This window comes from Pelodiscus sinensis, chromosome 14, assembly GCF_049634645.1.
Source record: "Pelodiscus sinensis isolate JC-2024 chromosome 14, ASM4963464v1, whole genome shotgun sequence".
Lineage (NCBI taxonomy): Eukaryota > Metazoa > Chordata > Testudines > Trionychidae > Pelodiscus > Pelodiscus sinensis.
The window spans coordinates 22051506-22064497 of record NC_134724.1 but is presented as its reverse complement, the minus strand read 5'-3'; the positions used below and the strand labels follow the sequence as shown (position 1 = coordinate 22064497).

General features: G+C 43.6%; 1 protein-coding gene across 8 annotated transcripts in view; it reads right to left on the bottom strand.

The window, feature by feature from the left end:
- Nucleotides 1-12992, bottom strand: part of SHC4 (SHC adaptor protein 4) — an 86926-nt gene that overhangs the window by 68171 nt on the left and 5763 nt on the right. For 2 of the 8 annotated variants that reach the window (XM_075897211.1, XM_075897212.1), the window contains exon 2: nt 133-279. The exons of 2 other annotated variants lie outside the window; for them this stretch is intronic. In XM_075897211.1, the coding sequence (XP_075753326.1) occupies nt 133-150 (18 nt within the window). In that variant the 5' untranslated portion in view covers nt 151-279. Of the gene's footprint in view, nt 1-132; nt 2126-12992 lie in introns of those variants that run through there. 4 more of the 8 variants (XM_075897208.1, XM_075897210.1, XM_075897209.1 and 1 more) reach the window with 3 other exon arrangements.

The following is a 12992-nucleotide window of genomic DNA, read 5'->3' as shown; positions in this document are numbered from 1 at the left end:
TCAGGAAACAGGGAACATGCAGTATATGGTGATTTTCAGTACCTATTGAACAAGTAGGAAGAGGAAGGTTATGCTGCATAAGCCCACACAATTTAATTGTTTTTAATGGAAAATCAGCAAGAAGCTACTTACACGTACACAGTAGGTCATGCCAGTCTTCACAATGCCCTCTCCACTCTGCACCAGGGGGCTGTCCTGTTTGCTTAGAGAGGCAGACTCAAAGCCCAACAAGACGCAGTCATCTTGAGATTTTGTATTTACATCGAGTTTCTCCGGATCCTGCCGTGGATAAGAAGCAGGCAGGCAGCTTAGTAAACTGATTTCTGGTGAGGTCGGGCTGCCTGGAACTGTAACACACTCTGTGAGTTTAATTCTTGGCACCTCTTTTGTCCCCAGACAGAAGTTTTTTAAACCAGGAAGATTAGATGGATTGGATAATTTAATATTAGCCATTCGGGGTATCAAAGTGCACAAGGTGGTGGAGCTGTCCTGTGTCCCCAAGTTGACATCCTCAATTGGCAAATGAGGTGTTGAGGAAAGAGAAGATGAAGAAGAGCCTTTGATATTTAAAGAACTATTTTGTGTGCCTTCCTCTAATGATGTTATAGAATCATCCCTAAACCTACTGTATTTAGCCCTGTGAAGCATTCCTGGGTGTCTAAAGAGTCCTACATATAGTGCATGTCCACTGAGACTGTGCTGACTGCGTTCTCTCATAGCCTTGGAAGTTCTGTAACTGGATACTGTTGCATAAATTTGCTCTCCTCTTATAGATAAAAGACATGGAAATTAAGCAATTCAAACAATTTTTTAAACTGTTGTTTTTTTTGTCTACTAGTTCACAAGTGTCTTATTTTTCTTAACGAACATAGCTTAAGTCTGTGTGGTCATCCGTAAATCATTCTAAAGGACATACACACAGCTATAACAATGCTACAGCAGTTTAATCTGAAGAGATGCTATCCATACTTAAAATCTCTTCTGCCACAAGCAAGCAAGCAAGCCTCTAAATCGTTCTCAGCTTTGAACACTCACTGTTATAGCCCGCATCATTAACAGTGAATGCCTGGCTGCAGTAAAGGCTAAAAATATATATATTCTACAGAAAGCAGTACAAGATAGCTAGAATCTCAACACCACCTTTAGATTAGCAACAACCCAAAGCGATACCTCACAAGCCCTGTTCTTAGAATTTTGTATTCAGCTGCCCCACTGGAAAGAAATCATGGTTCTGCAATTGCACATTCTTTATTCCCACAATAGGATTTCAAAATCATGCAAAATAATTATCTATATGTCATCAACGGTTCTTAATACAAAGCCTTCTAATTCTTGTCTTTAAAGTAATTCAGCATCGCAATCTCAAAAGATGCTCAATATTTGTATGCTTCAGCACAATTTTACTTCACATCTTCAGACTCATCATCATCATCTTTGTGCAGCTTCCTTGTCAACCCTTGAGCAATCTTTAGCTTTTCCTTGTAAGCCAGGTTACAGCAGAATTTCTTTGTTTAAAATTCCGAAGAGAGTGTTGCTGTTTTTGTGAATGAAGTTTTCTGAATGAATTTCTCTGTGTGCAAGCTAATAAATCTGTGAATGAAGCTGAGAATGGCTATAACTGACTGACAGTCTCAGGGGTGTTTAATTTTCATCCAATCAGAAAAAAGCCTGGTGACTCATACACCATAAATACACTAAAGGAGTAGCCATGAAAAAATGACTTTTTTGGGGGAAAACTTGTTTTTAATGTGTGTAATGAATGGACAAACACATCAGTAGTTACTAAATCCATAGGTCTCAAAGCATAGTAAAAATTCTATTTTGCTATTACGTCTGCAAGGCACCATCAGAAGACTCTATTGTTGAATCTATTGTTTCACTGATATTAGGTCATATGGTACAATTTCTGTGGGAAGATGTGATGCATCTTTCCTAGAAATTGAGGGGTTTTTATTGATTTGTTGGTTCAATATCCGAATTATTATAACATCCTGTGCCTATCAAATTTACTCTAAAGACATGATGCAAACTGCAAAAGGCTAAGCACACAGGAAGCCAGAATCTGAAAAGGCAGTGGCATAAAATAAAATGTAATCTTTTCAAATTAATCTTCAATCTTCAAATTAATGAACACAAATCATAGAAACATTTGTTTGCTTACATTCTGTGCATTTGGAAGCAAGCAATACCTGCAACTAGATATTATTTTCATCTTCAGAAAGGATGGTGTTAACATTTCATTAAGTATAGTGGTGACTTCCCTGCAGTGTCTGCCCCAAACACACCAATTTTGACTATTATTGTGATGGAATTTTTACTCCATTTCAAATCTGCTTACACTCAAACTCACTAATGCTAATACAATCATGATGGGAAAGCAACCTATTCATTAAATCGCTACCTCCAATATCACTATATAGCAGTGTTTCCCAATTTTGTTGGCCATAGAACTCTTTTAAACTTGGAAGAATTTCAAGGAACAGGGGGGAAATTTGTCAAGCAAAAACAAAACACACCACCCCACAACACACCAGGGAGTGGACCAGGGAGACCTGGAGGCCAAAATGCAGTCACTCAGAGTGGCAGCGGGGGGAGGGGAAGTGTCTGAAAGCCAGCAGGAAACCAGAGAAGGATCCGGCATCTTTGCTCACCAGATCCTCTCTGTCTCTAGGAGGAGGGAGTGATTGAGTTCTCGCTTAACCCTTACTTTCACTTTGTAGAACCCTGGGGTTCTGTGGAGCACCATTTGGGAAACACTGATGTATGGGATAGGACAAAATAAAGGATCATCTTATTTTATTTCACAAAGCTTTTTAAATATATACTGTCAAACCTGCTTCAAATTCCAGCTTCTCTTGAAGACACGTAGATGGGTCTCTCAACACCAGTCAGCTTAATAGCCATGAATAAAGGGCCTGAGAGCAGAGATTTGCCCAGCTGAACCCTTAAGGGGTATGTCTACACTACAGTGTAAACCTGTGCCTGTGGACTGTGTTTCCAAGACTAAGTTTGAGTGACCAAGGACTCCACCTTTCTTCATTGTATCTCTCATCCATGCTGAAAACTGCAAAATGACAGCAGTCACAGCAGGATTCAGGTACTGACCCACCTGGTAACAGGGGTTAATGACACTGGTCAGACTGATTTGTGTGGCTGGAAGTTGGGTTTGGACTCAAACCTGAGTCAGAGCTGATGCTAATGTGCAGTGTGGACACACCCACACAGACTCAAAAGGTATGAGAATAATACAGTTAGAACTCACTTCCTGCCTCTCCAAGGCTGTTCTATCAGCTGCTTGAGATGCTTTTTTGTCATTAACCTTTTAAGTGAATATTAATTTTAAGATGATGATATTGGGCCTGATTCTTCTCTCCAACCCTTTAGTACCCCCTGAAGGATTCCTAGCTGATAATCTTGTGTACAACAGCAGGAGTGAACAAAATCCTGGTTAAGAGAGAGAGAGAGAGAGAGAGAGAAGTCAATGCTGTCACCAGGTTACACATCTCTCATCTTATACAGCTTCTGGTGTTAATGCTGAAAATAGATTGAGAGGTAAAATTGAAAGAGCTATATTCTAGTACCAGAGCAATTCTTGCTCCAGGGGACGATTGCTTCATTTAAATCAACACATTTCAGGAGGATTTGTTTTGAAGCCAAACACTAACATAACCTAGCTTAAACAATACATGGGGACTTAAATTTAATAAAGGCTTCGAAGCACTTTCTGCCTTTCGGTGCTAAGAAATTATGAGCACTAACATTTGTTGTACACTTTGAGCAAAGAAACTCTTATAGCATTAATATCTGTCCTTTTAGGTCTTTGATTTGGACACTATTTTAGGATGCTGATGCAAAACTACAGTAACTGTGTTTGCAGCAGTAGTCACACCAGTTTTTTGAAGGATTTCCAGAAAGATAAAGGAGATCTTACAGGACAGATTCTTAGGAGAGCGTAAGGCAGTGTAACTCCATTGATGTCAATGGATCTATATAGATTAACACTCTGGTACTGACCTGTTGAGTTTGCATGAACTGCATAAGCTGGGAGGGGCTATAGTGTTGCTCTGCACTATCAAAGGCCTGCAGAGAGATGCCCAATGAGTAAAATGCCAAGATTTTCTGATTTAACGGGCCCTAATGAACTCTCACTGGCTTACTGTACACTAACTTTTCCATTAGGTGTCCCATACATTTCATTCAAAGACAGTAGCAGGCCAGGTTGGATTAATGCACAGACACCCAGGCACAAGTCCCAGCTCCTGGAGTCAAATGGTTCTAATCTTCATGATTGCAGTGAGAATCAGGTAAATGATACCCAGGCACAGCTGGGTATGATGTCTGAGTCTGTAGAGAGCCTGAAACAATAGCTTGGAGCTGGGAACCGCCACATGCACTTCTGCGTAAGGATATTAAGTAGCGTGTAATTCACTAATAGAATAGTCGATGCCTTTTTTCATTGACTATTTGATTAGACGAGAGGGCGGTGCTGCCCCTTTGAAATGCTGTCACGGTGTTTCAAAGGGGCAGCGCCACACAGCGGCTCCCTGCAGCGCTGCCACTTTGAAATTCCACTGTGACATTTCAAAGCATCAGTGCCGCATGGAGCCTGGGGTCCACTTTGAAATACCCTCCACTTTCCCCTCTTGCTGCCTCTAATAGATGCAGTGAAGGAGGAGGGGGGAAGCAACTAGTCAACTGGTTGACTAGTCTTTAACATCCCTACTTCTGTGAGGTGTTAACACCAAGACACTTTGCTCAGGCAGTAGAGTGGGGAGAAAGTCTGCCAAGTCATCTCGGTAGAGGACTCAGGTTTTGGCAGGAAGAGAAATTCCCAACCACTGTGTGAAGAGCACCTAGTTGCAAATGATCACAGATGCCTTAAACAACATCTATGCACTTCCAGTCAGATGACAGGGCCGATGATTGAGCCCTGTTGGTAGTATTCCTCTCTGATTGGCTGTTTTCTTCACTTCCTTGCCTCCTGCGGTGCAGCAGGAAGCAGCCCCTTCACTTGGGAGCTGAAGCTGTTCTCACAGGAGAGGCAAGGGAGAGGGGAGCAGGAGCCTGCAGCTCAAGGCAGCTCCATCGCTTCACCTATAAAAGGGGAAATAAGAACAACCCAGGAAACTACAGACCAGTCAGTTTAACTTCTGTGCCAGGGAAGATAATGATGCAATTAAGGAATTAATCTGCAAACATCTGGAAGATAAGGTGATAGGAAACAGCCAGGATGAATTGTAAATAACAAATCATATCAAACCAATCTGATAACTTTATTTGATAACATATCAAGCCTTGTGGATAAGGGAGAAGTGGTGGATGTCTTAATGCCTTACTAAAATGTAGGTATTTGATATAGTCTCATATGATCTTTTTATCAATGAACTAGGGAAATACAACCTAGTTGGGGCTACTAGAAGGTGGGTGCATAACTAGCTGGATAATCACTCTCAGAGAGCAGTTACTAACAGTTCACAATCTCGCTACAAAGGCAAAACAAGTGGAGTTCCGCAGGGTTCTGGTTTGGGACCGGTTCTGTTCAATATCTTCATCAACAATTTAGATATCGGCATAGAGAGTACGCTTATTAAGTTTGCAGATGATACTAAGCTGGGAGGGGTTGCCACTGCTTTGGAGGTTAGGGTCATAATTCAAAATGACCTGGACAAACTAAAGAAGTGGTCTGAGGTAAACAGAATGAAATTTAATAAGGACGAAAGTAAAGTGCTCCACTTAGGAAGGAACAATCAGTTTCACACATACAGAATGGGAAGTGATTATCTAGGAAGGAGTACAGCAGAAAGGGATCTAGAGGTCTTAGTGGACCACAATCTAACTATGAGTCAACAGTGTGACGCAGTTGCAAAAAAACAAACATGATTCCGGGATGCACTAAAAGGAGTGTTGTGAGCAAGACACGAGAAGTCATTTTTCTGCTCTACTCTGTGCTGATTAGGCCTTAATTGGAGTATTGTATCCAGTTCCGGGTGCCACATTTCAAGACAGATGTGGAGAAATTGGAGAAGTTCCAGAGAAGAGCAACAAAAATTATGCAAGTTCTAGAAAACATGACCCATGAGGGAAGACTAAAAGAATGGGGCTTGTTTAGTTTAGAAAAGAGAAGACTGGGAGGGGACGTGATAGCACTTTTCAAGGATCTAAAAGGGTGTCACAAGGAGGAGGAAAAAAAATTGTTCTCCTTGGCCTGTGATGATAGGACAAGAAGCAATGGGCTTAGGTTACAGCAAGGGAGGTTTAAGTTGGACACTAGAAAAAACTTCCTATCATAGTGGTTAAGCACTGAAATAAGTTGCCTAGGGAGGTTGTGGAATTTCCATCTCTGGAGATATTTAAGAGCAGGTTATACAGACATCTATCAGGGATGATTTAGATGGTGCTTGGTCCTGCCGTGAGGGCAGGGGACTGAACTTGATGATCTCTTGAGGTCCCTTCCAGTTGTAGTGTTCTGTTATTCTATCTCCTCTTCCCTCCTTCAAGAAAAGGGCGGGGTTCTCTGCTACTCCCCACTTTGGAGGTAGCAGAATTGATGGAGGATGAGGAGGTAAGCAGGTGTGAAGTTACTTCCATTTCTATAGAAATGGATAGATTCCTCCCCACACACATTTTTTGCAGACCTTCTTACGCACCTAGTACAAGGGGTCCAACCTGCCCACTCAACACCTCGGCCCTGCTGCTCCTGGAAGGAGTGTCACAATGCAGGTGCCAGGATACCAGGCCATAAGGTGGGAGCAGAACCAAGGTGGGGCCCTGCACATCTACATCCCCTCCTTGCCTGAGTCCAGCCCTCTCAGCTATGTGGGAAGAGCAGGTGTTCAGGAGCCTGGTGTATGGGTTAGCCCAGTCATCTTAGCCCAGGCCCTTTTCTTAGCCCCTCAATGCCAAGCTGCAGAGCAAACACGGCCACAAGAACAAAAACAAATTGAGCCTATCCTAACTAATGGTGGGGTAACAGAACATGAATTTACTCAGATAGACCCTGCCAGTGGCCATCAGAGGGCAGGCATCTCAGTAAGAGGGTCTTTAATGGTACAGCTGGAGGGCAGGAAAGTTTTGCAAGCCCTAAATCTTGAGTGCAGTGCACTTATTTGAGATACTGCCCAGAACAATCAGACCCAGATCAAAGGTATCAACCGTAACAGAGCCAATCAGGTATGGGACAAGAAAACTCCTCTTGGCCACTCCTATTGCCACTGGTTTGGAACAAGGCTCCCTGTTCTCTGCCCCCCTCTGTTATTTGTATGTATTCTGCAGTTGCACATAAGGGTCTCTGCAACAAGCAGGACCTCTGTTGACAATCCAAATAGGCTAGTCTATTGGGATAGGGTGGGTCTCTTTTCTGTGTCTGAGCAGCACTTTGCACAGCAGGAGGCTGTTCGGGCACTACCCTCCTTTACAGGACATCCCTGGCATCCTTTCAGATCCCTCAGCACCACCAGACGGCTCATGAGCCAGAGTAGCAAGAAGTGCCCAGTCCCATCTGAAGCTGGCTCAGAAATTGCACCCCATATGATCATATTAAGCCTGCCCTGGCCTTATTATTGCAGCTCATTATACCTAGGAATGAAGCCACACAGAGAAATAGCTTGCACTGGTACAAAACACAACAGCCTGTCTGCTTAGCAACACGTCACCATCCCCACACAACCTCTTCTCTGAACTGGCTTCCTGGCAATACAAGAGGAAGAGGGCAACTGTTACTTCTGCTTTAAAAGTGCTCAGCTATCTGTGGTGGGGATGGGGCTCTGAGGCACAGAAGCAAGGGAAAGAAGTGGGTGAGGGGTTTGGAATGGATGAGGTGGGTGAGTGAGTCAGATAAGAGGGCTTGGCACCCTAAGGCAGGCCTAGGAGCAACCAGAAGCAGCAATGAGAGCAGTGCAGGTGGCAGTCAGGTCTTGCATACACAAGGAACAGATGCTAAACCTTCCTACTGCTGCTAAGATCAATTCACCTGCACTAGGGTTAGTAACATGAGCCCGGAATTAGGTGAGTCACTTGGGTTTTAACACAGCTTCCTTCAGACCTAGCCTGAGCACCAGTACCTGGCTGGCATTAAACGTGCTGGTGACTCATCCTTCTACAGCCCCTAAGCTTGTTAATACGGCTGAAGCTGAACCAATGCCAGAAGTAATGGGAATTTGGTGTAGACAGCTTAGGAACATGTTCATCCCCTCCTGACACAGATGAGGTATGATCCCTGGGAAAGGAAGTTTCAGAGAGAGTACACGGGAGCAAGGTAGCAAACAAGAGGCAGGGGCAGAGGGCAATGCACGGAGCCTGTCAACAGCTAACAAACATTAGCGCCACTTGACTGCTGATGCAGCTGGTCCTGATACTGCAAGAGGGAGAGAGTCATGCTGAGCTTTAGTATTGCCTTTATTTTACACACACATGCACACTCCGCTCCCCTCTACTCCTGGGAAGCAGAGAGGCAAAGGTTTTCTTTCAGAGGCACAGGGATTGGACTGGCCTTCTACGACTTTTGTGCTTGTCAAGTATTACACAAGGTGACACTTCCGAGGCTGGGGGCTGTGCTGAAATTGTCCCTTCTCCTTCCCTTCCGCTTCTTAACCCTCATACATGGAACTCAACCATCAACCTCTCAGCAAAATGTGTTTGTTGTCTCATGAAAATTGCCCTATTTCCCTGAAGGCCAAGTCTTCTAATAATGCCTGAGTCATACATTACAAGCCTTTGGAACCCTGATTTCCTCCCCATGATGCTAGAGAAAGGAAGCAGCATTAACCAGCCTTTATCTAGCTGGTAGCACCATTGAGGGATTAAGCTGTAGGAGGTATAATAGCTGACTACTTTTCAGAGCCAAAGCGCTCCGGAGCACAATAGAATTGTGTGTGTGTGTGTGTGTGTTTTTTAAATAAGAAAGAGCCTTGTTTTCAGGAACAAGAAGAAATAGAAGGTGGGTAGCAAAAGCCAGAACAAAACTGCAGTAGGCAAAGAAACATTAGCCTTTGTGGAAGGAAAAGCAACATTGTGTGTTTTCAGAGCTCTCTTCTCAAGGCAAAACTGCAGTTTCAAAGTAGCTGATGGTCAGCCTCTCACCACCAGGGAGCACAAAGGGCCTTTTAGCATGGGAAAAATGGAGCCTGCCATCTTGTTTAAAGTATAAAAGGGGGCTGTGTCTCTTGAACTCCACTCTGGGACACATTTGTCTTCTGTGTTCGTGTCATGGGGAGGTTATGGCTTGATGCTGCTGCAGCTCATTGCTTTCCAGTTCCAGAGGCCTGCCAGGGAGGAAGCCAAACCCTTGCTCGGAAACAGAGGACAATAGAATTTTCCAGTTTATTTGGCTAGAGTCTGCTTTTATGAAGCGGTGCATGTTTTCTGAAGCCTCCATCAGGACTCATTTTCTCAGGCAATAAGAACGTTCTTGTAGTTCAAGCGTTCCACTGGGATTCCCTATTGTGGTTTTGTAACACAGATTCCTGTGCTGTCTGTATTATCATGAACTCGTTACTCCCGAATCCAGCTAAATATATGTGCATATTACAGAATTTCACTACAGATGAAATGTGCCTACAAAGAGGAGAAACTTTGCCTTCCATGGTTCTAGGCTGCAAGTTGTTTAACAGTGTGGAACCAGTAATCGCCATTCCAGCTGGAATGGTTCACCCAGGAAATGTTTAATTAGGTAAAGAGAAGGGGGTCTGACATGGTCTAGACAGGACTGGATCCTGCTGTGAGGGCAGGGGACTGGACTTGATGGCCTCTCGAGGTCCCTTCCAGTTCTAGTGTTCTATGATTCTGTATTTTGAGAGGCTCTTCTTAGCCAGACACATAAAGCTGGGAGCGGGTAAAGGAGATAAATCGAGCAGCGGAGAAGTGTGGTCAGAGCACAGACTTAGGGATTCTCTGAAGGGGTGATAAGAGAGATAGAGAGGAAGGAGGATAAAGAGCAGCAGCAAAGCATCCTGACAGGTGCATTTTAGATGGACTGGAAAGGAGAGTGGTAGAGGTATGAGAAGTAGAAATAATTAGTGCATCTTCTTGGCAACAGGGGATAAGAATTAGGGGAGCATGGACCCCCTCTCCTCTGCAGACAGGGGCTGCTGCCACAGAGCAGCCTCTGTCCATGGTGAGTCTGAGCCCACCGTGGACAGAGGCTGCTTCGCAGCAGCCTGCCCCCGCGCCCACCCCCCCACATGCTGCTGCCTCTAATAGAGGCAGAAGTGCAGGGTTACAGGCCACACCACAGAGCCGGTGCTGGGGGGAACATGCTTTTAAACCAGCTACCCACAGCACTAGCTCCTACCTGCTCCGCCTCCTTGCCTCAGCAAGAGAGAGGGGAAGGATGGGTATAATCAACAGGATTCAGCCCAAGCTTATCTGTTAATCATGTGGTCATCTACACATTGACATCTCCAACCTCAACACCCTTCAATTCTATCAGCTCTTCAGAGGACAGCCAACACTGCCCCAGTAACATTATACCTTACCTCCAGCAGGGTGGGATATTTGGGGGCAGGACAGGGTATTTAAATTGGTCCCTTTAGGAGCAAACAAGTAGTCCTGTGGCACCTTACAGACTAACCAAAATGTATTTCAGATCATGAGGTTTCCTGGGCAAAACCCACTTCATCAGATGATTAGTCTAACTCATCTGATGAAATTGGTGTCACCCACGAAAGCTCAGGATCCTATGGGTTTTTTTTTAGTCTCTAAGGGTATGTCTAGACTCCATGCCTCTGCTGACAGAGGCATGTAAATTAGACATACCGACATAGTCAATGAAGCGAGGATTTAAATATCCCCCGCTTCATTAGAATAAAAATGGCCGCCGCGTTATGCCAGCTCAGCTGTTTGTTGGCACAAAACAGCAGTCAAGACGGGGATCGGTTGACAAGGAAAGCCGTTGTCGACCGATCCTGTAAACCTTGTTTCACAAGGCATAAGGGATCGGTCAGCTTTCCTTGTCGACCGATCCCCATCTTGACTGCAGCTTTGTGCTGACAAACAGCTGAGCCGACACAATGCAGAGGCCATTTTTATTCTAATGAAGCAGGGGATATTTAAATCCCTGCTTCATTGACTATGTCGGTACGTCTAATTTACATGCCTCTGTCGGTAGAGGCATGTAGTCTAGACATACCCTAAGGTGCAGAGGATTCCTCACGGTTTTTAAAGTTACAAACTAACACAGCTACTCTCCAGTCCCTTAGGGTTCGCATTCAAGTAAGCTATTCCTGGAACAGAGGGTGAAAGTTACTCAGTGAAGAATTTCAGTCAATACAACACTAACTATTGCATGTTATACACACTAGACATGGGCAGGCATTAATGTGACTTGCATAACTATCTTCCCACAAACCCTTCTTCATATATATCTGTTATGTAAAGCCTCCACTGAATGTAATATAATGTAAATGTAAGTTGCAGTATAATGTGAATGTAAGTTTTGTAACCTTTTGAGCTCTGTAACCTTCCATTATAAGAAAAAGATCAGAAGGATTCTTGTGATTCAGCATGAGCACACTGTTGCTCTTAGGAATAAATTAGAATATAGGTTATGTTATAAAGGAAATATGATGAATGATTAAAAGTGTATACTAGCAGAAGCTTTGTATTAGAATAGATTGATACCTTTTATAAGGACAATTGTATATCTTTTCCCATGTGTGACATGATTGTGTAGTTCCTGGGGAGGGACAATGCATGAGTTTGGAATGTGATTGTTTGGAGAGATAACTTGTAGTCCCAGCAGTTTCAAACAGTAGAAGTGGGGTCTGGAAGACTCAGAAACATCAAGGTTCCATAAATGAGACCTGACACAGACTGATGCAGGACATATGGATGACCTTGGAGCTAAGGACAGGCATCCCTTTTCAAACCAGACAGCCTTAAGATAAACACTGGGAAAGAACCACCAACATACTGCTGTCAGAGTAAAGAATAACTCCCAGATAAACAGATGTTAAACAGAACAGATGGTGATTGATTAAGAAAAGTCCTGTCAAAGATGGGGTGCCTTGTATGAATCTCCGGGTCTCATCTTGTCTAGATCAGAGTGTCAGTCCAGACCAAGAGAAGTCCCCACTGCTCCCCCTCACATTTAACTCACTGGGCCAGTGAGTTAATGTGAACAACAGACTGGTAATTTTAAGCAAAAGCAAGACAGAGTTTGTTTGTATATGACTGAATGGTTGATCAGGTTCAATCCCTTTTCCATTTCATTCAACAGCGGCATTTAATAAAAGCAATGCAAGTGTAACCCTGGGTTGGTCTTTAGTGAAAATAGCATAACACTATCAAGAGGCTGGAAAGAGGGAAAAGATATAGTTCACGTTACATCTCTAAGGGTGTTACACATGGGAGATTTTCAATTGAAGTGCCATCAGGAGTGTAATAAGCTACAAGGACAATCCCAGAAGTGCCCTTTGAGGATGCTGCTTTCAAAGGATACAATCATTTGGAATATAGGCCTGGCCAGCCAACTGTTATAGAGCAGATAGTGAAAATATTACTTCTAGCCTCTTCTGCTGATCAAACACCATGTAGCCAGGTAGTCTCTGCACCAAAGGTTCACAGTTGTACTAATGTAGACAAGCATTCAGACTGAATAGGTCTCTTCCCCAACACAACTTAAACAGCAGTGGATGTTTCCTGTCACATGCATTTTCTCATATTAATTCCTTGTCTCACCTGCACACTCACTACAACCACATTCATCGACTCGCTATGGGTATAGTCTCACAAGTACCAGGAGACAGTTAAAAGCAGCATTCCACATGTCTTGTAATCAATGCACAAATATCCTATATTTCTGTAGACCACAACTTTTAACATGGAAACAGTTTTATATTTTTGGAAATGTGCTTGAAAACCTGGTGAATGAGGGAATAATGTTAAAGGGACAAATTAATGAGGAGAGATGAATTAGCTGCATATAGCAAAGGCAGAGTTAACACAGTCACAGTGAGCGACAATGCAGGGGAAAACCTAAACACTCTTACTTCCTC